The sequence below is a fragment of the Hemitrygon akajei genome, chromosome 25, assembly GCF_048418815.1.
Source record: "Hemitrygon akajei chromosome 25, sHemAka1.3, whole genome shotgun sequence".
In the NCBI taxonomy this organism is placed as follows: Eukaryota; Metazoa; Chordata; class Chondrichthyes; order Myliobatiformes; family Dasyatidae; genus Hemitrygon; species Hemitrygon akajei.
The window spans coordinates 27261170-27285534 of record NC_133148.1 but is presented as its reverse complement, the minus strand read 5'-3'; the positions used below and the strand labels follow the sequence as shown (position 1 = coordinate 27285534).

General features: G+C 52.3%; 1 protein-coding gene across 1 annotated transcript; it reads left to right on the top strand.

The window, feature by feature from the left end:
- Positions 1–4181: 4181 nt before the first annotated feature.
- LOC140716262 (uncharacterized) lies at positions 4182–21990 on the top strand. The gene is made up of 7 exons (XM_073028871.1): positions 4182–4325; positions 4979–5457; positions 8220–8348; positions 8815–8948; positions 11134–11402; positions 19535–19636; positions 20671–21990. Exons 1-7 carry the CDS (start codon positions 4182–4184, stop codon positions 21928–21930), a joined length of 2517 nt encoding a protein of 838 aa, XP_072884972.1. The 3' UTR covers positions 21931–21990.
- Positions 21991–24365: the final 2375 nt, after the last annotated feature.

Here is a 24365-nt window from a genome sequence, read left to right as displayed (position 1 = left end):
AAGGCACACACTCAGCGATTCAGGAACAGCTTCTTCCCCTCTGCCATCAGGGAGGAGGTTCAGGAGCCTGAAGACACACACTCAGCGATTCAGGAACAGCTTCTTCCCCTCTGCCATCAGGGAGGAGGTTCAGGAGCCTGAAGACACACACTCAGCGATTCAGGAACAGCTTCTTCCCCTCTGCCATCAGGGAGGAGGTTCAGGAGCCTGAAGACACACACTCAGCGATTCAGGAACAGCTTCTTCCCCTCTGCCATCTGAATGAGCATTGATCCCATGAACACTACCTCACTACTTTTTTAATTCTATTTTACTGCAATATTCTTTAATTTAACTATTTAATATATATTATTACTTTAATTCATAGTTTTTTCTCCATTATTATGTATTTAATTGTACTCCTGCGGCAAAGTTTACAAATTTCACGGCATACGTCGGTGATTAAATCTGAGTCTGATTATATGTAACTCAAAGAAAGCATTATGAATCCAGGGTAACTATAGAAATTGTCCTGTTCTCTTGTTCTTTAGCAGATGAAAATGTGAAGTAACTTGGTTCAGGGATCTTCTCTCCAGAGTGACTACAAATACTGGGCATGCCAAATAAAAACTCATATCCTTAGCAGCGTGTCTCTCTGGTCCATTCACAGTCAGATCAGTGCTGTCGTTGCTCAGCAGAAAGATTGCACGGCACAAGTTTTCTGCGGACACACTGGTTGTCAGAGGGAACTTTGGTTCAGATGCGGCCTAATCAGAGTCACCTTGTCAAAAGAAAAACTCATTCGATTTAGACATAACTTGCCCGGCACAAAGCCATGCTGGCTCCCTCTAACTAGGCCATGGTTTTCCAAATGCTATCTTTAAGAAGGCTCTCTGGTAACTTCCCTGCCACTGATGTGAGACTCGCCGGTCTATCGTTATAGGATTACCCCTGCAGCCCTGTTTAAATAATGATAAAAAGAATTAGCTACTTCCCAGTCCTCCAGGACCTCGCCCGAGGCGAGAGAGGACACAAAGATATTGGACAAGTCCCCAACAGCTTCTTCTTTTGCCTCTCAATAATCTGGGGTATGTACCATCAGGCCCTGAGGACTTATCCACCTTAATGCTCTTTAAGAGACGCAACACTACCTCCCCTTCACCTTTCAGTGCCCTAACGTACGCATATGCTCACCACTGTTCTCCCTATCCTCTACATTCTTCTCCTTGTTAATGATCTAGAGTACCTCACCCACACCCAGGCAAATGCCCCACCCCCTTTTATCCTTGAGTGGCCCTACCCTCTTCCTAATTATCCACTTCCTCTTGATGGAAGTATAGAATGCCTTGGGATTCTTTCTAATCCAACTAGCCAAGGACTTTTCAGGATCCCTCCTGCTTTTCCTTAATTACCTCCTTGAGTTCTTTTCCAGTTTTTTTATATTCATCACAATGTCCATCCCCCTTCACCCCAAACAATGTCCATGCCCCTTTGCTGCACACAGTCCATCCTCCCATCATCCCACACAGTGTCCATATCACTTCACCCCACACAGTGTCCATCTTCCTTTATTCCGCACAAAGTTCATCTCCTATCACCCCACAGAATGTCCATCTCCCTTCGCTCCACACAATGTCCATCTCCCATCATCCCACAGTGTCCATCTCCCTTCACCCCAAACAATGTCCATGCCCCTTTGCTGCACACAGTCCATCCTCCCATCACCCCACACAGTGTCCATCTTCCTTTATTCCGCACAAAGTTCATCTCCCTTCACCTCACACAATGTCCATCTCCCATCACCCCACAGAATGTCCATCTCCCTTCGCTCCACCCAGTGTCCATCTTCCTTTATCTCACACAATGTCCATCTCCCTTCACCGCATAGTGTCCATCTCCCATCATCCCACACAGTCCATCTCCCTTCACCCCAAACAATGTCCAACCCCCCTTCGCTCCACACAGTCCATCCTCCCATCATCCCACACAAAGTCCATCTCCTTTCACCGCACACAGTGTCCATCTCCCATCATCCCACACAATGTCCATCTCCCTTCACCCCAAACAATGTCCATCTCCCTTCACCCCAAACAATGTCCATCCCCCTTCACTCCACACAATCCATCCTCCTATCATCCCACACAATGTCCATCTCCCTTCGCTCCACCCAGTGTCCATCTTCCTTTATCCCACACAATGTCCATCTCCCATCATCCCACACAGTGTCCATCTCCCTTCACCCCACACAGTGTCCATCTTTCTTTATCCCAGACAAAGTCCATCTCCCTTCGCTCCACACAATGTTCATGCCCCTTCGCTCCACACAATCCATCCTCCTATCATCTCACACAGTGTCCATATCACTTCACCCCACACAATGTCCATCTCCCATCATCCCACACAGTGTCCATCTCCCTTCACCCCACACAGTGTCCATCTTTCTTTATCCCAGACAAAGTCCATCTCCCTTCGCTCCACACAATGTTCACCTTCCTTTGCCCCACACCATGTCCATCCTCCCTTCGCCCCACATAATGTCCATCTCCTTTGACCCCTCACAATGTCCATCTCCCTTCACCCCACAGTCCATCTTACTTTATCCCACACAATGTCCATCTCCCTTCACCCCAGACAATGTCCAAGTCCCATCATCCCACACAGTCCATCCTCCCATCATCCCACACAGTCCATCCTCCCATCATCCCACATAATGTCCATCTCCTTTGACCCCTCACAATGTCCCTCCCTTCACCCCACAGTGTCCATCTTACTTTATCCCACACAAAGTCCATATCACTTCACCCCACACAGTGTCCATCTCCCTTCACCCCACAGAATGTCCATCTCCCTTCACCCCAGACAATGTCCAAGTCCCTTCACCCCAAACAATGTCCATCTCCCTTCGCTCTACACAGTCCATCCTCCCATCATCCCACACAATGTCCATCTTCCTTTATCCCACACAATGTCCATCTCCCATCATCCCACACAATGTCCATCCCCCTTCACTCCACACAGTCCATCCTCCCATCATCCCACACAATGTCCATCTCCCTTCGCTCCACCCAGTGTCCATCTTCCTTTATCTCACACAAAGTCCATCTCCCTTCACCCCAAACAATGTCCATCTCCCTTCACCCCAAACAATGTCCATCCCCCTTCACTCCACACAATCCATCCTCCTATCATCCCACACAATGTCCATCTCCCTTCGCTCCACCCAGTGTCCATCTTCCTTTATCCCACACAATGTCCATCTCCCATCATCCCACACAGTGTCCATCTCCCTTCACCCCACACAGTGTCCATCTTTCTTTATCCCAGACAAAGTCCATCTCCCTTCGCTCCACACAATCCATCCTCCTATCATCCCACACAGTGTCCATATCACTTCACCCCACACAATGTCCATCTCCCTTCGCTCCACACAATGTCCATCTTCCTTTATCCCACACAATGTCCATCTCCCATCATCCCACACAGTGTCCATCTCCCTTCACCCCACACAGTGTCCATCTTTCTTTATCCCAGACAAAGTCCATCTCCCTTCGCTCCACACAATGTTCACCTTCCTTTGCCCCACACCATGTCCATCCTCCCTTCGCCCCACATAATGTCCATCTCCTTTGACCCCTCACAATGTCCATCTCCCTTCACCCCACAGTGTCCATCTTACTTTATCCCACACAAAGTCCATATCACTTCACCCCACACAGTGTCCATCTCCCTTCACCCCACAGAATGTCCATCTCCCTTCACCCCAGACAATGTCCAAGTCCCTTCACCCCAGACAATGTCCATCTTACTTTATCCCGCACAGTGTCCATCTCCCTTCACCCCAGACAATGTCCATCTCCCATCATCCCACACAGTCCATCCTCCCATCATCCCACACAGTCCATCCTCCCATCATCCCACACAGTGTCCATATCACTTCACCCCAGACAATGTCCATCTTACTTTATCCCGCAGTGTCCATCTCCCTTCACCCCAGACAATGTCCATCTCCCATCATCCCACACAGTCCATCCTCCCATCATCCCACACAATGTCCATCTCCCATCATCCCACACAATGTCCATCTCCCATCATCCCACACAGTGTCCATCTCCCTTCACCCCAGACAATGTCCATCCTACTTTATCCCACACAGTGTCCATATCACTTCACCCCGCACAGTGTCCATCTCCCTTCACCCCAAGATGTCCATCTCCCTCCGCGCCCTCTCTCGCTTTCTCTCCCCCGTCGCTATTCTCCCGGCCCCGCCCCCGCGGCCGCTGTTTTCCTTTGAACCGCCGGTTGCCGACCTCGCGGCGGAACCGAGAGAGAAACTGTCCCGGGACGCGGTGAGTGGGAGACGGGGCAGGGAGGGAGAGCGTGGGCGAGGGAGGTCGGAGGGGATGGGGTGAGGAGAGGCAGGCGGGGGGAGGGTGGGAGTGATGTGTTTTGGGACGGGAATGTTGTTCTGGGATAGGGGAGAAACATTTTGGGACGGGGTAGGTAGATGCTCAGGGAGGAGGGGAGATGTACTGGCACAGAGTGGGACGGGAGGGGTGGCGATATTCAGGGTTGGGTGGAATATTCGTGAACAGGCTCTGGAGATGCTGTAGGATGGAGTGGAATGGTCTGGAATGTTGGGGGGAGAGAAATAGTCTCAGGCTGGAGGGGCAGAGGAAATATTCTGGATGGGCTGGGAAGTTCTGGGACAGAAGAAAATGTTTTGGGACAGAGCAGGTGTACGTCCGGGGTCGGTGTTCTAGGACAGGGAGGGATGTTCCGGGATAGGGGAGTGTTCTAGAATGGGTGTTCAGGAACCACGGCCTGTCTCTAACCCCTCTCCTCTCTGCACAGGTGAAGCCCACCCTTCCAGTCCAGGATGGAGGGAGTGAGCCACAGCAGTCCCCTTGGCCCCCTATGGGGGGAGAGTGAGAGGGACCAGCCCCTCGGACCCCTGACGTCCCACCTCCCCCCTCCCCACGTTTCCACCACCTCACCACAGCTCCAGCCGACTGCTGGCCCCAGCCACTGGAACCCGCCCCGGGCGCTGATCCTGGCCTCGCCCCCCCTGCCTCTCCGCTGGCTGAGGCAGCCCCCCTCCTCTGGCCTCCGGGTGATCAGCATGCCCACCGGGGTCACCCTCTGCCGGGGGGTGGTCCTCCACCGCCCTGCCAGCCCCCACATCACCCCTCCTCACCCCCCTCCCCTGCCCCCGCCACCCCGAGCCCCGGACCCTGGCCGCCCGTGGCGGGGGCAGGTGCCCCCCCTGCTCCTCAGGCCCCTGGTGGTGGGGCCCCCGCAGGGATCGGGAGGGGGAGTGCCGAGCCGGCCGGGTAACCCCCCTCCAGCCCGGCCGCCCCCCACCGCCGGCTACTCCCGCGGCGTCTACCACAACTTCCGGAAGTGGCAGCAGTACAAGGGACTGGCCCGAGCCCACCTCGCCCAGTCCCCTGACACAGAGGCCCTCGCCTGCTTCTTCATGTAAGAGGGAGGGGAAAGGGAGAGGGGAGGAGGGGGCCACCGGGACTGAACAACCCTGACCTTCCAATCCCACTCCAGCACCAACCCTGAACCCCACCCGTCCGCCCCAGCCCTTCCCCTTCACCTTCCCTCCCCTGCCTTGCCTGGCAGATACAGATTCTACCATCTTCTGTTGATTTTGGATATGAACCACACTCTGTGTAGGAACCCCTACCCCTCTCGTCCCTTTTAAATCTCCTCCTTTACCTTCTCTTGATGCCCCAACCCTAGGGCAGGGGTTCCCAACCTTTTTATGCCATGGACCAATATCAATCAGCAAGGGGTCCATGGACCCCAGGCATCTATGTCCCATCATCTTATAAACATCTACCAAGTCGTCCCTCGGCCTCTGCCACTACGTAGAAAATGCTCCCCGGCCTGTCCAATCTCTCCCCGTAACTAAAGTCTTTCCAGCCAGGCTTGGTGGTAGAGGCACAGATACGCTCAAGACCTCTAAGAGATTCTTAGAGAGGCACATGGTCTAACAGTAGCAAAAGAGGCTCTCCAGCCCATCTACTCTGTGTCAACCAAGATTCCCGTCTAAGCCAGTTATCGCCTGCTGTCACTTGGCCATTTCCCTCTCAGCTTTTCCTGTCGACGTCCCCGCCCAAGAGTCTTAAATATTCTCTTTTATTTGTAATTTATTTTTTATTGAAGTTCATTATCAAACAAACATTTCCAAAAGATGTATTTCAGATACTGTACATATATATCATATAGTCATATTTGCCACGAATCACTTATTTATCTGAGGTAACAACAACACACACAAAATGCTGGTGGAACACAGCAGGCCAGGCAGCATCTATAGGGAGTGTTTTGTGTGTGTTGTTAACGTTGACAGCGCTTCTCCCTATAGATGCTGCCCGGCCTGCTGCGTTCCACCAGCATTTTGTGTGTGTTGTTTGTATTTCCAGCATCTGCAGATTTCCTCGTGTTTGATTTATCTGAGGTATGAGGACACTTATAGAAAAGAGAGGAAAGAAAGAACAAGCGAAAGGAGAAAGCTATGCACACGTAGGGAGTGATCCTTTTTTTTACAACATATTCATCGATCTTTGAGAATAAAATCAGGCCTATGAGGTGTTACATCATTAAACTATTTTTCCCAGTATGAATCAAATTGTTCCAACTTATGATTAACAGATGCTGTTATCTTCTCCATTTTGTAAATGTCCATTGTAATTTCCATCCATGCGTTTAAAGTTGGGCTCTCCTGTATAACCATCTCCTGGTAAGAGTCTTTTTAGCAGCCACCAGCAGTATATTCATTGAATAGTCTTAAATATTCTTAATCTGCCTGCCTCAACTACTTCCTCTGGTAGCTCTCTCCATATGTGGACCGACCGTGTGAAAACGTTGTCACCCAGGCCCTCTCTCCCCTCTCACCATCAGCCTGTGCCCTCTGGTTTTTGATTCCCCAGCCCTGGGGAAAAGCTCTGTGTGTACTCACCCTACCTCAGAATCAGAATCAGGTCTCTTATCGCCGACATGTGACGTGAGATTTGTTCACTCAGCCACAGCAGGTCAATGCGATATAGAAGAAGAGAAAAGTAATAATACTGAATAAGTAAATCTATTACAATATACATATATCGAATAGATTCAAAATTGTGCAAAAAGCAGAAATAATGTATATTTAAAAAGTGAGGCAGTGTTCACGGTGTTCAATGTCCATTTAGGAATCGGATGGCAGAGGGGAAGAAGCTGTTCCTGAATCTCTGAGTGTGTGCCTTCAGGCTCCTGTACCTCCTACCTGATGGTAACAGTGAGAAAAGGGCATGCCCTGGGTGCTGGAGGTCCTTAATAATGGACGCTGCCTTTCTGAGACACCACTCCCTGAAGATGTCCTGGGTACTTTGTAGGCTAGTGCCCAAGATGGAACTGACTAGATTTACAACCCTCTGCAGTTTCTTTCGGTCCCGTGCAGTAGCCCCTCCATACCAGACAGTGATGCAGCCTGTCAGAATGCTCTCCACAGTACAACTATAGAATTATCTGAGTGTATTTGTTGACATGCCAAATCTCTTCAAGCTCCTAATGAAGTATAGTCGCTGTCTTGCTTTCTTTATAACTGCATCAATATGTTGGGACCAGGTTAGATCCTCAGAGATCTTGACACCCAGGAACTTGAAACTGCTCACTCTCTCCACTTCTGATCTCTGTGAGGATCAGTTTGTGTTCCTTCGTCTCACCCTTCCTGAACTGCTCATGATTTTATACAGATCACCCCTCAGTCTCCCACACTCCAGGGAATAAAGTACTAATCTGCCTAATGTCTTCTATAACTCCGTCCCTTGGGTCCTGACAACATCCTCGTAAACCCGTTTTCACTCTTTCGAGCTTAATGGCATCTTTCCTGCAGCAGGGTTGAACACTGACTTCTTGAAGAATTGCAACAGTACGTCCCAACTGCTGTCCTCAGTGCCCTGATTGATGAAGGCCAGCGTGCCTGCCTGTCTACCTGTGACAACACTTTCAGGAAACTATGTACCGGCACTCCTGGGTCCCTCTACTCTACAACGCTCCGCAGGGTCCTGTCCTGTCCCCCCATTTGTCTTCCCAAAGTGCCACATCTCACATTGGCCCTCCTTCAGCACCGTGACCCAGCTGATGCAGAGCCTCAAATCACCGCCCCGCCCATCATTTTTTGAGTGAGGGTGGGTCTGGGACAGCCATTGACGGGAATGACCCCCCCACTTCCCTACCGCCTCTCCCCACAGACCAGTCCTCCGCTCCCTCTCCCAGTGCCAACCACAGCTGGGCACCGAGGAGGGAGTGCCCTTGGCCGTGCAGGAATGGAGCCGCCTCAGCAATTTCGATCGGATGATCTACTACGAGATGGCGGAGAAGTGAGTGGGAAGGGGGCAGGTCTGCTGGGAGGGAGGTGGGAGGGTCTGATCTCTGCTAGGAGGGCATGGTCTCTGCTGGGAGGATTGGTCTGCCAGGAGAGAGGTGGGAGGGCTGGCCTCTATAGGGAGGGGCTTGGTCTGCTGGATAGTGGTGGGAGGGGGCTAGGCTCTGCTGGAGGGGATGGTTCTGCTGGGATGATCTCTGCCGAGAGAGGTTGGAAGGGTTGGTCTCAAAGAAGAGGATGGTCTTTGCTAAGAGAGTAGTTGTGGGGCTGGTATCTGCTTGGAGTGGGTGGTCTCAGCTGGGAATGTAAGGCGCCTTCTAGGAGTGTGGTGCAAGGGCCGGTGGTGCGTGCCAGTGGGAGGTCCTGACATAGCGCAGGTTTCCACTGGGGATGGTGTGCTGGGCTCTGGTGGTAGATCTTCGGTTCTGCTGCGGCGCTGACTCTGAAGCGACTCTCCGCAGGTTCATGGAGTTCGAGATGGAGGAGAACGCTCAATGGTCTCCTGCAGACCCAGTCCCACTGCCGGCCGGGATCTCGCCTGGGGTCCAGCTGGTGTCCAGGACCAAAGCCAAACCTGAGAAACAGGTCGTGGAAGGTCAGTATGACCCTTCAATGCCAAACTCTAACCCCTCAACTCTGACCTCAGCTCCAGACCTTAAACCCCAACTCATGGACCCTAGCAGTAATTATTCTGTCGGATTGGGTTGTTGATGAGGGTGATGGTTTGAACTGGTTTGGTAGCCGTACTGGGGACGGGATGGAAGGGGATAAGGCTGGTAGTAGAGTGGGCTGGGGATTGGCAGATTTGGGGAGCATTGTGTTGGATTGGGTAGGGTTGGTTTGAGAAATGTTTTGTAGGGTTGGATTATGTTGGGATGGGTTTTGTTGGGTTGGATTGCCTTAGGTCGATTGTATTATGTTGCATTGGATTAGGTCATCTTGTGTTGTGTTTAGTTGTACTGGGTTGGGTTGTGCTGAGTTATGGTGAATTGGAATGTGTTGGATTCTATTGTGTTGTGTTGTGTAGGGCTGGATTGTGTCGAGTTGCGTTGGATCGGTTGGGCTGGGTCAGTTTGGGTTGTGTTGCTTTGAGCTATGGTGGGTCGGAAGGTGTTGGGTTGTGTTTTTGGTGTGTTTGGTTGGGCTGGGTCAGTTTGGGTTGAGTTGTATCGAGTTATGGTGGGTCGGAAGGTGTTGGATTATGTTTTTGGTGTGTTTGGTTGGGCTGGGTCAGTTTGGGTTGTGTTGCTTTGAGCTATGGTGGGTCGGAAGGTGTTGGGTTGTGTTTTTGGTGTGTTTGGTTGGGCTGGGTCAGTTTGGGTTGAGTTGTATCGAGTTATGGTGGGTCGGAAGGTGTTGGATTATGTTTTTGGTGTGTTTGGTTGGGCTGGGTCAGTTTGGGTTGTGTTGCTTTGAGCTATGGTGGGTTGGAAGGTGTTGGGTTGTGTTTTTGGTGTGTAAGTACGTAAGAACATAAGAAATAGGAACAGGAGTCGGCCATCTGACTGGTCGAGCCTGCTCCGCCATTCAATAAGATGATGGCTGGTCTGGCCATGGATTCATCTCCACCCACCTGCCTTTTCCCCATAACCCTTAATTCCCCTACTCTGCAAAAATCTATCCAACCTTGTCTTAAATATATTTACTGAGGTAGCCTCCACTGCTTCATTGGGCAGAGAATTCCACAGATTCACCACTCTCTGGGAAAAGCAGTACCTTCTCATCTCCATCCTAAATCTACTCCCCAGAATCTTGAGGCTATGTGTAGTGTAGTGTTGGGGTTTGGGTTGGAAGGTGTTGGATTACATTGTGTTGTGTTCGATTGTGTTGGGATGGTTTGGTTGGGTGGTGTTGGGTTATGGTGGGTTGGAAGGTGTTGGATTACGTTATGTTGTGTTTGATTCTGCTAGGGTTGTGTTGGGATGGTTTGGTTGTGTTGTGTTGGGTTCTGGTGGGTTGGAAGGTGTTGGATTACGTTGTGTTGTGTTCAATTGTGTTGGGATGGTTTGGTTGTGTTGTGTCGTATTGGTTATGGTGGGTTGGAAGGTGTTGGATTACATTGTGTTGTGTTCGATTGTGTTGGGATGGTTTGGTTGTGTTGTGTTGGGTTCTGGTGGGTTGGAAGGTGTTGGATTACGTTGTGTTGTGTTTGATTCTGCTGGGGTTGTGTTGGGATGGTTTGGTTGTGTTGTGTTGGATTATGGTGGGTTGGAAGGTGTTGGATTATGTTGTGTTGTGTTCGATTGTGTTGGGATGGTTTGGTTGTGTTGGGTGGTGTTGGGTTATGGTGGGTTGGAAGGTGTTGGATTATGTTGTGTTGTGTTCAATTGTGTTGGGATGGTTTGGTTGGGTGGTGTTGGGTTCTGGTGGGTTGGAAGGTGTTGGATTATGTTGTGATGTGTTTGATTCTGCTGGGGTTGTGTTGGGATGGTTTGGTTTGGTGGTGTTGGGTTCCGGGGGGTTGGAATGTGTAATGTTGTATTTGGTCATGCTGGTTGTGTTGTATACAGTTATTTTGGGTTGGGTGGTGTTGGGTTCTGGGGGGTTGGAATGTGAAATGTTGTATTTGGTCATGCTGGTTGTGTTGTATACAGTTATTTTGGGTTGGGTGGTTTGGTTGGGTGGTGTTGGGTTCTGGGGGGTTGGAATGTGTAATGTTGTATTTGGTCATGCTGGTTGTGTTGTATACAGTTATTTTGGGTTGGGTTGTTTGAGTTGGATTGCTGAGGAAGTCCCTCTGCCATCCCTCTGACCCCCGTCCCATGAATTCCCTCTTGCAGACCCGGGTGGACGGAAGGCCGGAGGTAAAGGAGGATCCCAGCGATCCCACAAACAGCCGAAGACCCCAGCCCGTGGCACGGGTGGGCACCACCAGTCCATCCCCCTCGAGGCGGTGGAGCAGTACATTGAGATCATGGAGGCCCTGGGCCTGCCGCCGCCCGATACCGAGGCTCACCTTCAAGAACCTCCTGAGGAGCATTGTGAGGAGGAGGTCGAGATCCTCAGGTACATCGAGAAACTCTGCAGCAAGGACTCCTTCATCAGCAAGGTAGGGGCAACCAGTGGTCAGTTGGAGTTGCTGCAGATCAACTGCGCTCAGCAAGGGTCAATCAGTGTCACAGGGCTCGATCTGGGTCACTCAGGCCGTATGGTGACATTGGGGACTGAGCGGAGTCACCGAGAACACTCCGTCTCCCTTTCTCTTCCCCCCATGTCCCCTCCTTTACCCACTTTCTCTTACCTCTTCCACCTCTCTCACCGCTCCCCTCTTCAAGAGGGTCAGGGGTAGAAGAACTTAACAGCCAGAAGTAAGGACAAAGTTCTGGAAAGCTGTGGATAAGTCACCCAAACTGGGTGGACTACACTCCAGAGTCCTGAAACAGGAGCTGGAGAGATTGTGGAGACGTTACTAGAGCAGTTTGGGGCCCACTATCGGAGAAGGGATGTGCTGGAATTGGAGAGGGTCCAGAGGAGGTTGACGAGAACTGTCCTAGAAATTAAGGGGTTAACATATGAGAAGCATTTGATGACTCTGGGCCTGTCCTTGCTGGAGCTCAGAAGAATGAGGGAGGATCTCATTGAAACCTGTCGAATATTGAAAGGCCTAGATACAGAGGACGTGGAGAGGGTATTTCCTACAGCTGGGGGCGTCTAGGACCAGAGGGCACAGAATAGAAGGTTGTACCATTAGAATAGCGATGAGAACGTATTTCTTTTGCCAGAGGGTGGTGAACCTGTGGAATTCATTGCCACAGATGACTGTGGAGGGAAATTATTGGGGTTATTTAAAACAGAGGTTGATAGGTTCTTGACTAGTAAGGGAGGGGTCAAAGGTTATGGGGAGGAATGATTGAGAGGGATAATAAGTCAGCTATGATTGAATGGGAAAGAAGGCTCAATGGGCCAAATAGTCTAATTCTCGCCATGTGTTATGGTCACATGGACCTTTCAAGAATCACTGGAGTTGCAGATTATCCCAGAGGACTGTAACATCCCTGTTAAAGGGAGGAGGCAAAAGACAAGACACCAGGCCAGTTAGCCTGACCCCAGTGTTGCTGAGGTTTTAGAGTTTATTGTTAAAGATGAGGTATGAATTGAATTGAAATAACTTTATTTCTTAAATCACAATCAGAATCAGAATCAGGTTTATTATCACCGGCATGTGTCGTGAAATTTGTTCACTTAGCAGCAGCAGTTCAATGCAATACGTGATATAGAAGAAAAAAACAAAATAAAATAATAATAATACTAAAGTAAATCAATTAGAGTATATGTATATTGAATAGATTTAAAATCGTGCAAAAAACAGAAATAATATGTATTTAAAATGTGAGGTAGTATTCAAGAGTTCAATGTCCACTGTCAACGTCCATTTAGGAATCGGATGGCAGAGGGGAAGAAACTGTTCCTGAATCGCTGAGTGTGTGCCTTCAGGTTTCTGTACCTCCTACCTGATGGTAACAGTGAGAAAAGGACACGCCCTGGGTGCTGGAGGCCCTTAGTAATGGATGCTGCCTTTCTGAGACACCACTCCCTGAAGATGTCCTGGGTACTTTGTAGACTAGTACCCACGATTGAGCTGACTAGATTTACAACCTTCTGCAGCTTCTTTCGGTCCTGTGCAGTAGCCCCTCCATACCAGACAGTGATGCAGCCTGTCAGAATGCTCTCCACGGTACATCTATAGAAGTTTTTGTGTGTGTTTGTCGACATGCCAAATCTCTCCAAACTCCTAATGAAGTATAGTCACTGTCTTGCCTTCTTTATAACTGCATCGATATGTTGTGTCCAGGTTAGGTCCTCAGAGATCTTGACACCCACAAACTTGAAGCTGCTCACTCTCTCCACTTCTGATCCCTCTATGAGGATTGGTGTGTGTTCCTTCGTCTTACCCTTCCTGAAGTCCACAATCAGCTCTTTCGTCTTACTGACGTTGAGTGCCAGGTTGTTGCTGCGACACCACTCCACTAGTTGGCATATCTCACTCCTGTATGCCTTCTCGTCACCACCTGAGATTCTACCAACAATGGTTGCATCAACAGCAAATTTATAGATGGTATTTGAGCTATGCCTAACCACACAGTCATGGGTGTAGAGAGAGTAGAGCAGTAGGCTAAGCACACGCCCCTGAGGTGTGCCAGTGTTGATCATCAGCGAGGAGGAGATATTATCACCAATCCGCACAGATTGTGGTCTTCCCTGTTAGGAAGCTGAGGATCCAATTGCAGAGGGAGGTACAGAGACCCAGGTTCTGCAACTTCTCTATCAGGATTGTGGGAATGATGGTATTAAATGTTGAGCTACATTTGAGAACAGCATCCTGACATAGGTATTTGTGTTGTCCAGGGTGGTCTAAAGCCGTGTGGAGACCCATGGGGATTGCATCTACCATTGACCTATTGTGGCGATAGGCAAACTGTAATGGGTCCAGGTCCTTGCTGAGGCAGGAGTTCAGTCTAGTCGCGACCAACCTCAAAGCATTTCATCACTGTCGATGTGAGTGCTACCGGGCGATAGTCAGTAAGGCAGCCCACATTATTCTTCTTTGGCACTGGTATAATTGTTGCCTTTTTGAAGCAAGTGGGAACTTCCGCCATAGCAGTGAGAGGTTGAAAATGTCCTTGAATACTCTCAGAAGTTGGTCAGCTCAGGATTTCAGAGCCTCACCAGGTACTCCATCGGGACCTTCCGCCTTGCGAGGGTTGTCTCGTTAAAGACAGCCTAACATCGGCCTCCGAGACGGAGATCACAGGGTCATCAGGTGCAGCAGGGATCTTCACAGCTGTAGTTGTGTTTCCCCTTTCAAAGCGTGTATAGAAAGCATTGACACGCACAAAAGCTGGATGAACTCAGCAGGTCAGGCAGCATTGTTGAAATGAGCAATCAATGTTTCGGGCCGAGACCCTCTGTCAGTCCTGACGAAGGGTCTCAGCCCGAAACGTTGACTGCTCGTTTCAACAGATACTGCCCGACCTGCTGGTTTCATCCAGCTTTTGTACATGTTGATTTGACCACAGCATCTACAATGTCCTTTGTGTTCACTTATAGAAAGCATTGTGTTCCTCTGGTAGTGAAGCATCGTTGCCAATCATGCTATTGGGTTTTGCTTTGTAGGAAGTAAGTCTTGCAAACCCTGCCGGAGTTGTCGTGCAATTGATGTCACCTCTAACCTCATTCAAAATTGTCTCTTTGCCCTTGAAATAGCCCTCCGCAACTCATCCCTGGTTTTCTGGTACAGGCCTGGGTCGCCAGACTTGAACTCCACAGATCTAGCCTTCAGCAGACGACGTACCTCCTGGTTCATCCATGGCTTTTGGTTTGGGAATGAATGTACAGTAAGTCTCTGTGGGCACACACTCATCCACACAGGCCTTAATGAAGTCGGTAACAACAGCAACATACTCATCCAGATTGGAAGATGAATCCCTGAACACAGTCCAGTTCACCGATTCAAAGCGGTCCTGTAGTCGCTCCTGTGCTTCCCTTGTCCAGACCTTCTTGGTCCTCACTGCCGGTGTCATAATGGGACAGGAGGCGGGACCCAAGTGCAGGACACAGGCACTGAAGTACTAGGGGCAGGACAGGAACAACTAAACAATAGACAAGATGTGGTGACCATGGTGTGCGTGAGGGACGTGACGTTCAAGGTGATTCTGGGGTTCTGGGAGAGTCTTAGAGTTCAGGCCAGGTCTAGGAGTTCACTGGGCGGGCCGCATAACTCCTGGGAGGGCCCGGACCTCCCAGGCAGGAACACGGGCCTGAGCAGGTCGCGGGGCACAACCCATCAGCAGCGAGGGACAGGTAGGGGCAGAGTCCCCCACCGGGCAATGGCTGTCCAGCCAGGCTTGCCCGACAGAGGCAAGAGATAGGAAGGGAACTAGGTCCAGGGTGACTGCCAGACTTACTCAAAGAACTCGTCTTTAACAAGGAGAACTCCAAGCCAGGGCAACCAGAGGAACAGAGTAGGCAAAACGCCCCCCAAGTCCCAGAGCCCCTATATATACCTCCAGCCAATGGGCATCAGGTGCGCCTCCTTGAGCCCCAACAAGCCACGGTGATCCACAGGTGTGACTAATTGGCTCAAGGGTGAAAGGAGGGACGGCTACAAGACCCGGAGTCCGGAGTCCGCGGACAGGATCAAGACCCGGAATGCGGGTTCTGGACCGGACCACTTCCGTCTCTGCCTGCTCTCGGGGAGTAGAAGTACAGCCAGGTGATCAGGCTTCCTGGAGTGAGGGCGTGCTTGCTGGAGGGGTAGCAATGGTCCAGTGTGGTGTTTCCTCTGGGATTGCAAGTAATTTGTTGATGGTAGTTGGCTTAGTGATTTTTTCCCAGACTGGCCTTGTTAAAATCTCCCAAAACGATAGTGACGGCGTTAGGGTGGCTGTTTTGTGCATGTTGATCCCATTGCTCAGATCATCTCAAGCCTGCTTGACGTTGGCTTGAGGTGGAATGTGAACTGCTACCAGAATGACCCCGGAGAACTCCCGTGGCAGGTAAAAAGGACGGCACTTTACTGCTGGATATTCCAGGTCTGGTGAGCAGAACTGATACATTTGTGCACCAAGAAGAGTTGATCATGAGGCGTACTCCTCCACCTCTGCCTTAGAGAGACTCTACAGATCTATCCTGACGGTGTACAGTGGATCGCTGCATCCGGTATGGAAGGGGTTAACCAGGATTCCGTGAAAGAAGGGACACACGCGGTCCTAATGTCCCTCCGATTCAGCGCCCTGGCTCTGAGATCATTGATTTTATTTTTCAAAGCCAGCACGTTTGCCAGCAAGGTAGTTGGAATATGGAGTTTAAAACCCCGTTTCCTTAAACGCACTTGTATCTCTGGCCTGCAGCCACGTCTCTTACGCGGAATCCCATTTTCCGTCCACAGTCGGTGTTGTTTCTGTCAGTTTTAAGCAGCGATAGTTCGTTTAAACGCATTCAGAGATCTCTGTTGACTGTACTGTCCTTGGAAGCAGTTGTGCTTTTTAGCGCTAACGGACTGAAACAGGAATATTTAATCGTGTCCGTTGAAAGTACTGCTCCCGAGTCGCCCACACACATAAAGAGTAAAAATCTTTTGTGTTACGTCTCCATCTGAATGCGCAATTTACAGTAATTTGTAATAAACAGAATGTACAACAGGACAGTCAATATAACATAGAAATACAGTTGTGTCAGCGTGAGTTAATCAGTCTGATGGCCTGGTGGAAGAAGCTGTCCCGGAGCCTGTTGGTCCTGGCTTTTATGCTGCGGTACCGTTTCCCGGATGGTAGCAGCTGGAACAGTTTGTGTTTGGGGTGACTCGGGTCCCCAATGACCCTTCGGGCCCTTTTCACACACCTGTCTCTGTAAATGTCCTGAACAGCGGGAAGTTCACATCTACAGATGCACTGGGCTGTCCGCACCACTCTCTGCAGAGTCCTGCGATTGAGGGAGGTACAGTTCCCACACCAGGCAGCGATGCAGCCAGTCAGGATGCTCTCAGTTGTGCCCCTGTAGGAAATCCTTAGGATTCGGGGACTCATGCCGGACTTCTTCAACCGTCTGAGGTGAAATGAGTGCTGTTGTGCCTTTTACACCACACAGCCGACATGCACAGACCATGTGAGATCCTGGGTGGTGTGTATGGCGAGGAACTTCGGGGTAATTGGAGGCGCATGATAAAACAGGCCAAGCCAGCATGGATTTGTTAAGGGGAAAAGCTGCTGTAATTCTTTAAGGAACTCACAGGCAGGATGTTAGTGTCGAGGAGAGTCGGTGGATGTTGTGTACTTGGATTTTCAGAAGGCCTTAAGGAGCCACACGTGAGGCTGCTTAGCCAGATAGGAACCCATTGTACTACAAAGAAGATACCAGCATGGATCGAGCTGTGGCTGATGGGCAGGAGGCAAAGAGTGGGAAGAAAGGGGCCCTTTCCTGGTTGGCCGCCGGTGTTCCGCAGGATCGAGCATTTTCTAGGCTAACGATCCGGAAGGTGGAACACTGGCAGCTCCTTGGCCAAGTTTACAGTCGAGGAACGGGGAGGGTCGGGGACTCCGCATGAGGGGAGCGGGCAAAGAAGCGGCCGATGGGATACGGTATTGGGAAGTGTATGGTCGTGCACTTTGGCTATTTTCTAAATGGGGGGCAAATTCGGAAATCAGAGGTGCAAAGGGACCGGGGAGTCCCGGTGCAGGAGTCCCCAAAGATTAACATTGCGGGTTGAGTCGGTGGTGAGGAAGGCAAATGCAATGTTGGCATTCACTTCCAGAGGACGGGAATACAAGAGCAAAGATGTAGTGCTGAGGCTTTATAAGGCACTGGAGGAGTGTGAGGAGTTTTGAGCCCTCTAGCCGGGGAACGTGCTGGTACTGGAGACGGAGGCTTACGAGAATGATAGTGGGAGTGAAAGGGTTAATATACCAGGAGTCCCTGGGTCTGTACTCGTTGGAGTTTAGAAGAAGGGGAGGGGGACACCTCTCATTAAGATCTATTTAATATTGGAAGGCCTAGATAGAGTGGATGTGATGTTTCCTACAGCGGACTGAGATCACAGCCTCGGAGAAGAAGGACGTCCCTCTAGAACAGAGATGAGGAGCAATTTCTGTAGCCAGAGTGTGGCGAATCTGGGGAATCCTTTGCCATAGGCGGCTGTGGAGGCCCAGTCATTTCTCAGTGAAGGCTACTGGATACTGAAAGACGGGATAGAGTGGACAGAACAGCTCTGACTCCCCCGTACCTACCTACCCACTTCATTTCGCTTTCCCGTTCCCACCCTGACGCATCTGTCCACGTCCTCCTCTATCCCACGACCAGGCCACACTCAGGTCCCGCCTGGCGGCGTGAACATCGACTTGTGTAATTTCAGGCAATTTCCATCCCCTCCCTCCCTCCTTCCCTGATTCCCCATTCCGGCTACCCCCTCACCCGCCCATCACTTCCCACCGCGGTCCCTCTTCCTTCCCGGGTCCAGTCTCCTCTGCGATCAGATTTCCTCTTCCTGTATATCACCCCCTCAGCTTCTGACTTTGCCCCCCTCCACCTATCACCTGCCAGCTTGTACTCCATCCCCTCCCCTCCTCCCACCTCCTCATTTTAGCTTCTGCCCCCCTCGGCCTGAAACATCGACCCTGTTCTGCCCTGTAGACGCTGCCTGACCCACGGAGTGTTGTCACTTGGGGCATGAGATCGGTTCCGTTACCGGAAAGATGCCGTCGGCTGGAGAAGGCGTGGAGGACGTGGCCGGGACTGTTACGGAGGGAGACTGGGCTGATCGGGGCTTTATTTCCTGGGGCGTAGGAGACTGAGGGAGAGTTTCGGTGGTGTGTAAAACACGGGGTGGGGGCTGGGGCACAGACAGGGTGAATGCTCACAGAACCGAGAACCAGAGCATATCACATCTTTCCTGTAACAGAACCGAGCTCAATACTCAGGACGAAGTGTGGGGAAAAGTGGGGGGAGAGAGGGAAGGGTGAGGAGAGAGAGAGGAATGGAGGGAGGGGAGAAAGAAGGGGAAGAGAAGGAAGGGAGAGGGCAGAGGAAGAGGGAGGGGAGAAAGGGGGAAGAGAAGGGAGGGAGAGAGGGGGAGAAGGTGGGAGGGGAGATAGAAAGAGGGAGTGGGAGTGGGGGAGAGCAGGACGAGGAGAGGGAGGGGAGAAATAAGGGAGTGAGGGAGAGTAGGAAGGGAGGGGAGAGGGAGTGGGAGGGAGAGTAGGGGGAGAGAGGGAGGAGAGAGGAGGGGAAAGGGGAGAAATAAGGGAGAGAGGGAGAGTAGGAAGGGAGGGGGAGAGAGGGAGGGAGAGTGGGAGAAAGGGGGAGAGGGGAAAAGGGAACAGAGGGTAGAGAGGTGGAGAGATAAAGTGTGGGAGAAAGGGGAGAGAGAGAGCGAGAGAGGAAGGAAGGAGGGGTGAGGGAATGAGAGGGGAGAGAGAGAGAGAGAGGAGGATGAAGAGTGGGAGGGGACAGATTTAATCGGAACCTGAGGGACAACATTTTTTCCTAAAGGTGGTCTATATGTGGCTGGAGGAAGTGGATGCGGCAGGTACATTGACATGGTTTAAAAGACTCGGAGATGGGAGGGATCCGGGCCATGCGCGGACGGGGGGGGGGAGGGGGCTCAGGTGGGAATCTGGGTCAGCATGGGCCGGGTGGGCCGAAGGGCCTGTTTCTGTGATGCGTAACTCGGACTCTCTCTCCTCACAGACTGAAACCATCATCCACCCACGCTTCCTGTCCGACCTCCTCTCCCCCCACGCGTCCCTGGACTTCCCGCAGCTGCTCCGAGACCTGGCGTCGGAGGCCGAGGTGAGGGAGGAATGCGGAAAGAGAGAGAGAGAGATGGGGGAGAGGTGTGAAGGGGAGAAATAGAGAGGGGAGAGGGGGGAAGGAAGACAGGAAGTGGGAGAGAGAGAAAGAGAGGGGAAGGGGAAGTGGGAGATGAGTGAGGGATGAGTATGGGAGGGTGAGGGAAAGAGGGGTTATGAAGAGGGAGAGAGAAAGGGGAGGAGGTAGAGAGATAAAGTGGGGGAGAAAGAGGGGTGAGAGGGGAGAAAGGGGTGAGGTGAGAGTGAGAGAAAGGGGAGAGAGTGGAGAGAGAGAGGAGGAGGGGACAAAGAAAGGCTGAGAGAGAAATGGATCAGCCATGATGAAATGGCAGAGCAGAGTTGATGGGCCAAATGGACTAATCCTGCTCCTGTGTTTTATTTTGGGGAAGGGGGAGAATGGATTGAGGGAGAGTGGGAGAGTGGGAAGAAGGGGATGAGGGAGGGAGTGGGGGTGGGAAGGAGGGAGAGCGTGTGGATCTGAGGGAGTTATGGTGCATTTTGAGCGGAGATAAGAGGGAGGAAGAGCGAAGTGGCCAACACCCCCTCCCTCCCCTTTCAAAATGCCCCTCGTCTCTGACCCCATATTTCTCCCCATCATTCCCACCCTCAACAACCAGCCCTCTGCTCCCTAACCGCCCTCTCTCCCTCCCTCTCTCCCTCCCTCCCTCTCCCCCTCTGTGTTTCCCTCCATCACCTCTGCTCAGCAACAGCCCCTCACCCTCCTTCCCTTTCTGCTGCTCACCTCCTCCCTACCTTCCTCCTCCTCTATTCCCAACTCGTTTCCCATTACCCTCACACCTCCCTTTTCACTAAACCCACTATCCCTCTCCCCTCATCTCACTTCTGCTCTCTCCCCTTCCCCCCTCAAATTCCCTCGCTCCCCCTTCACTAATACCTGCCCTCCATCCCTCACCCTCCTGAACCTTCTCCTGCTCCACTCTCCCTGACACCTACCCCCTCACTCTATCACTCCTCCTTCTCCTCACTAACTCGCCCCCTCTCTCCTCTCCACAGGATTCCGAGACCCCGACAGCGGAGGCTGTATCTGGCCGACCAACTGTGCCCCCCATCCTCCGCTGCCCCTCCCCACCCCTGGCCCGCCAACCTGAGGCCACTCAGCCCCTCCCAGAACTCCTGCTATCCCCTGTGGGGCAGGACTGCCCCTACTCCAGCCACCTCCAGCGCCTGGCCTTGCAGTCAGCCCACAGCCAGTGCACATCCTCCTCAGTCAACACCCAGGCTCCGGCCCAGCCTCCCCCACCAACTGTCCTGCCCCCTGAATCCTTCCAGAGGGTATCCTTCCAGAATACCCCTCCCCTCAGCCCTGGGGTATCTCAACCTGGATCACATGGCCCCATTGTCAGCAGAGACTGTAGGACTGGGCCACCAGGCCTGACTGATGCTGGGAGGCCAGCCTCAGGGCAGCAGGACAGACAGGCTAAAGGCCTGGCCAAGGGTGAAGCTCCATCATTGGGTCAGGCCCAAAGCAGGGCCCCAGCTGGAGATAAGGCCCAAACTAGATGCCCAATTGAATCCCAGGGCAAAAACAGAGCCTCAACTGCAGAGGCTCAAATCAGGGCCCAGGCAAATGATCAAGCCCAATGCAGGGTTTTATCGAAATCCCAGAAACAAATCAAGGCCCTAGCAGTGGCTCACGCCCACAGCAAGGCTCCAACTGAACCCCAGGCCCAAATCAAGGACTCAAGTGAGGCCCGGACCCAAACGAGGGGTTCAACTGAGACTGAAACCCAAAACAGGGGCCCAAATGAAGCCCAGGGAAAAATCGGCGGCTTAATTGGGGATGAAGCCCAAATCAAGGCCCCAGCTCTAGCCCAGAGCCAAATTAGGGCCAAGGTAGAGGCTCAAACCCAAATCATGGGCTCAGCTGAAGCCCAGACTCAAATCAAGTCCCTAACAGTGGCTCAGGCCCACAGCGAGGCCCAGGCCGAAGGTAAGGCCCCTACTCCATGCCAGGGTGCCGGGAATGTTTCTCATGGCCATTTCCTTCCTCAGGATCCCATGTCTCTCAGGGATGGCTGTGGAGAGGGTGAGGTGGCCGTCAAGCTGGAGGACAGAGCGTGCTGGAGGATCCCACAGGATGAGGCCCGGAGCCTGGGCCTGCTCTCCAGTGGGCAAGTGCTAAGCTGTGCGAGGGCATCAGAGGAGGCTGGGATAGGCAGGAACTCTCCTGTCCCCAGGACCTGGATCCACGTGGAGAAGAAGAAGCACGATGCGGTGGCAGTGCGGAGAAGCAAGAGGATGAAGAGGGACTGAGGGTTGCCCAGAGAGTCAATGCATATCCATTAGTAAATAAAGTATAGAGTTTACAATAGCGTCCCTGGTGTTTGTGTCAGTACTGTCCAGTCACACGATCAGACTCAGAGTGAATCTCCCTCCACACCGTCCCATCACACACTCCCGGGGTCAGACACAGAATGAAACTCCCTCCACACCGTCCCATCACACACTCCCGGGGTCAGACACAGAGTGAAACTCCCTCCACACTGTCCCATCACACATTCCCGGGGTCAGACACAGAGTGAAACTCGCTCCACACCGTCCCATCACACACTCCCGGGGTCAGACACAGAGTGAAACTCCCTCCACACCGTCCCATCACACACTCCCGGGGTCAGACACAGAGTGAATCTCCCTCCACTCCCTCCCATCACACACTCCCGGGGTCAGACACAGAGTGAATCTCCCTCCACACCGTCCCATCACACACTCCCGGGGTCAGACACAGAGTGAATCTCCCTCCACACCGTCCCATCACACACTCCCGGGGTCAGACACAGAGTGAAACTCCCTCCACACCGTCCCATCACACACTCCCGGGGTCAGACACAGAGTGAAACTCCCTCCACACCGTCCCATCACACACTCCCGGGGTCAGACACAGAGTGAAACTCCCTCCACACCGTCCCATCACACACTCCCGGGGTCAGACACAGAGTGAATCTCCCTCCACACCGTCCCATCACACACTCCCGGGGTCAGACACAGAGTGAAACTTCCTCCACACCGTCCCATCACACACTCCCGGGGTCAGACACAGTGTGAAACCCCCTCCACACCGTCCCATCACACACTCCCGGGGTCAGACACAGAGTGAAACTTCCTCCACACCGTCCCATCACACACTCCCGGGGTCAGACACAGAGTGAAACTCCCTCCACACCGTCCCATCACACACTCCCGGGGTCAGACACAGAGTGAATCACCCTCCACACACCGTCCCGACACACACTCCCGGGGTCAGACACAGAGTGAAACTCCCTCCACACCGTCCCATCACACACTCCCGGTGTCAGACACAGAGTGAATCTCCCTCCACACCGTCCCATCACACACTCCCGGGGTCAGACACAGAGTGAATCTCCCTCCACACCGTCCCATCACACACTCCCGGGGGTCAGACACAGAGTGAATCTCCCTCCACACCGTCCCATCACACACTCCCGGGGTCAGACACAGAGTGAATCTCCCTCCACACCGTCCCATCACACACTCCCGGGGTCAGACACAGAGTGAATCACCCTCCACACCGTCCCATCACACACTCCCGGGGTCAGACACAGAGTGAATCACCCTCCACACCGTCCCATCACACACTCCCGGGGTCAGACACAGAGTGAAGCTCCCTCCACACCGTCCCATCACACACTCCCGGGGTCAGACACAGAGTGAAACTCCCTCCACACCGTCCCATCACACACTCCCGGGGTCAGACACAGAGTGAATCTCCCTCCACACCGTCCCATCACACACTCCCGGGGTCAGACACAGAGTGAAACCCCCTCCACACCGTCCCATCACACACTCCCGGGGTCAGACACAGAGTGAAACTCCCTCCACACCGTCCCATCACACACTCCCGGGGTCAGACACAGAGTGAAACTCCCTCCACACCGTCCCATCACACACTCCCGGGGTCAGACACAGAGTGAATCTCCCTCCACACCGTCCCATCACACACTCCCGGGGTCAGACACAGAGTGAAACCCCCTCCACACCGTCCCATCACACACTCCCGGGGTCAGACACAGAGTGAAACTCCCTCCACACCGTCCCATCACACACTCCCGGGGTTAGACACAGGGACAGTGCAGATGGATGTATGACTGATTTGTACTAGCAATACGTCAGTGGTCAGGGGATTAGAGAGAGGGATTGGACTGTCCAGATGGAGTGTGGGATTAGGGATTAGGGGAGTCCAACAGCTGCCGACCCTGGAAATCACTGACTGGATCTTCGAATCTGTCTTCCTGCTGGATCCACGGGATGGTGGGAACAGGGTCTGTGACAGAGTGAGTGAGAGAGAACAGAGGAAGAGAGAGAGAGGGGTGAGGGAGAAAGAGAGAGAGGGAGGGAGGTGATGAAGAGAGTGAGGGGGTTAAGATAGGGTGAGGGAGAAAGGGATGGAGAGAGGGAGAGTGGAAGAGGAACAAAGAGTTGGGAGAGAGGTAGATGAAGAGAAGACAAATTGGCAGAGAGAGGGAGGGAGAGGAAGAGAGACACAGACAGGTGAGAGAGAGGGGGGAGAGCAGTTTGTGTGTGTGAGAGAGAAACTGTGAGTGTGTACAAGATGAGCTGCGTGTGTGTGAAACAGATTGTGTGAGAGAGAGAAAACTGTGCTTCTGAGACGAAGTGTGAATGTGTGTGTAACACAAATTGTGTGTGTGCGTGTATCCGTCCCTCTGCCTGTA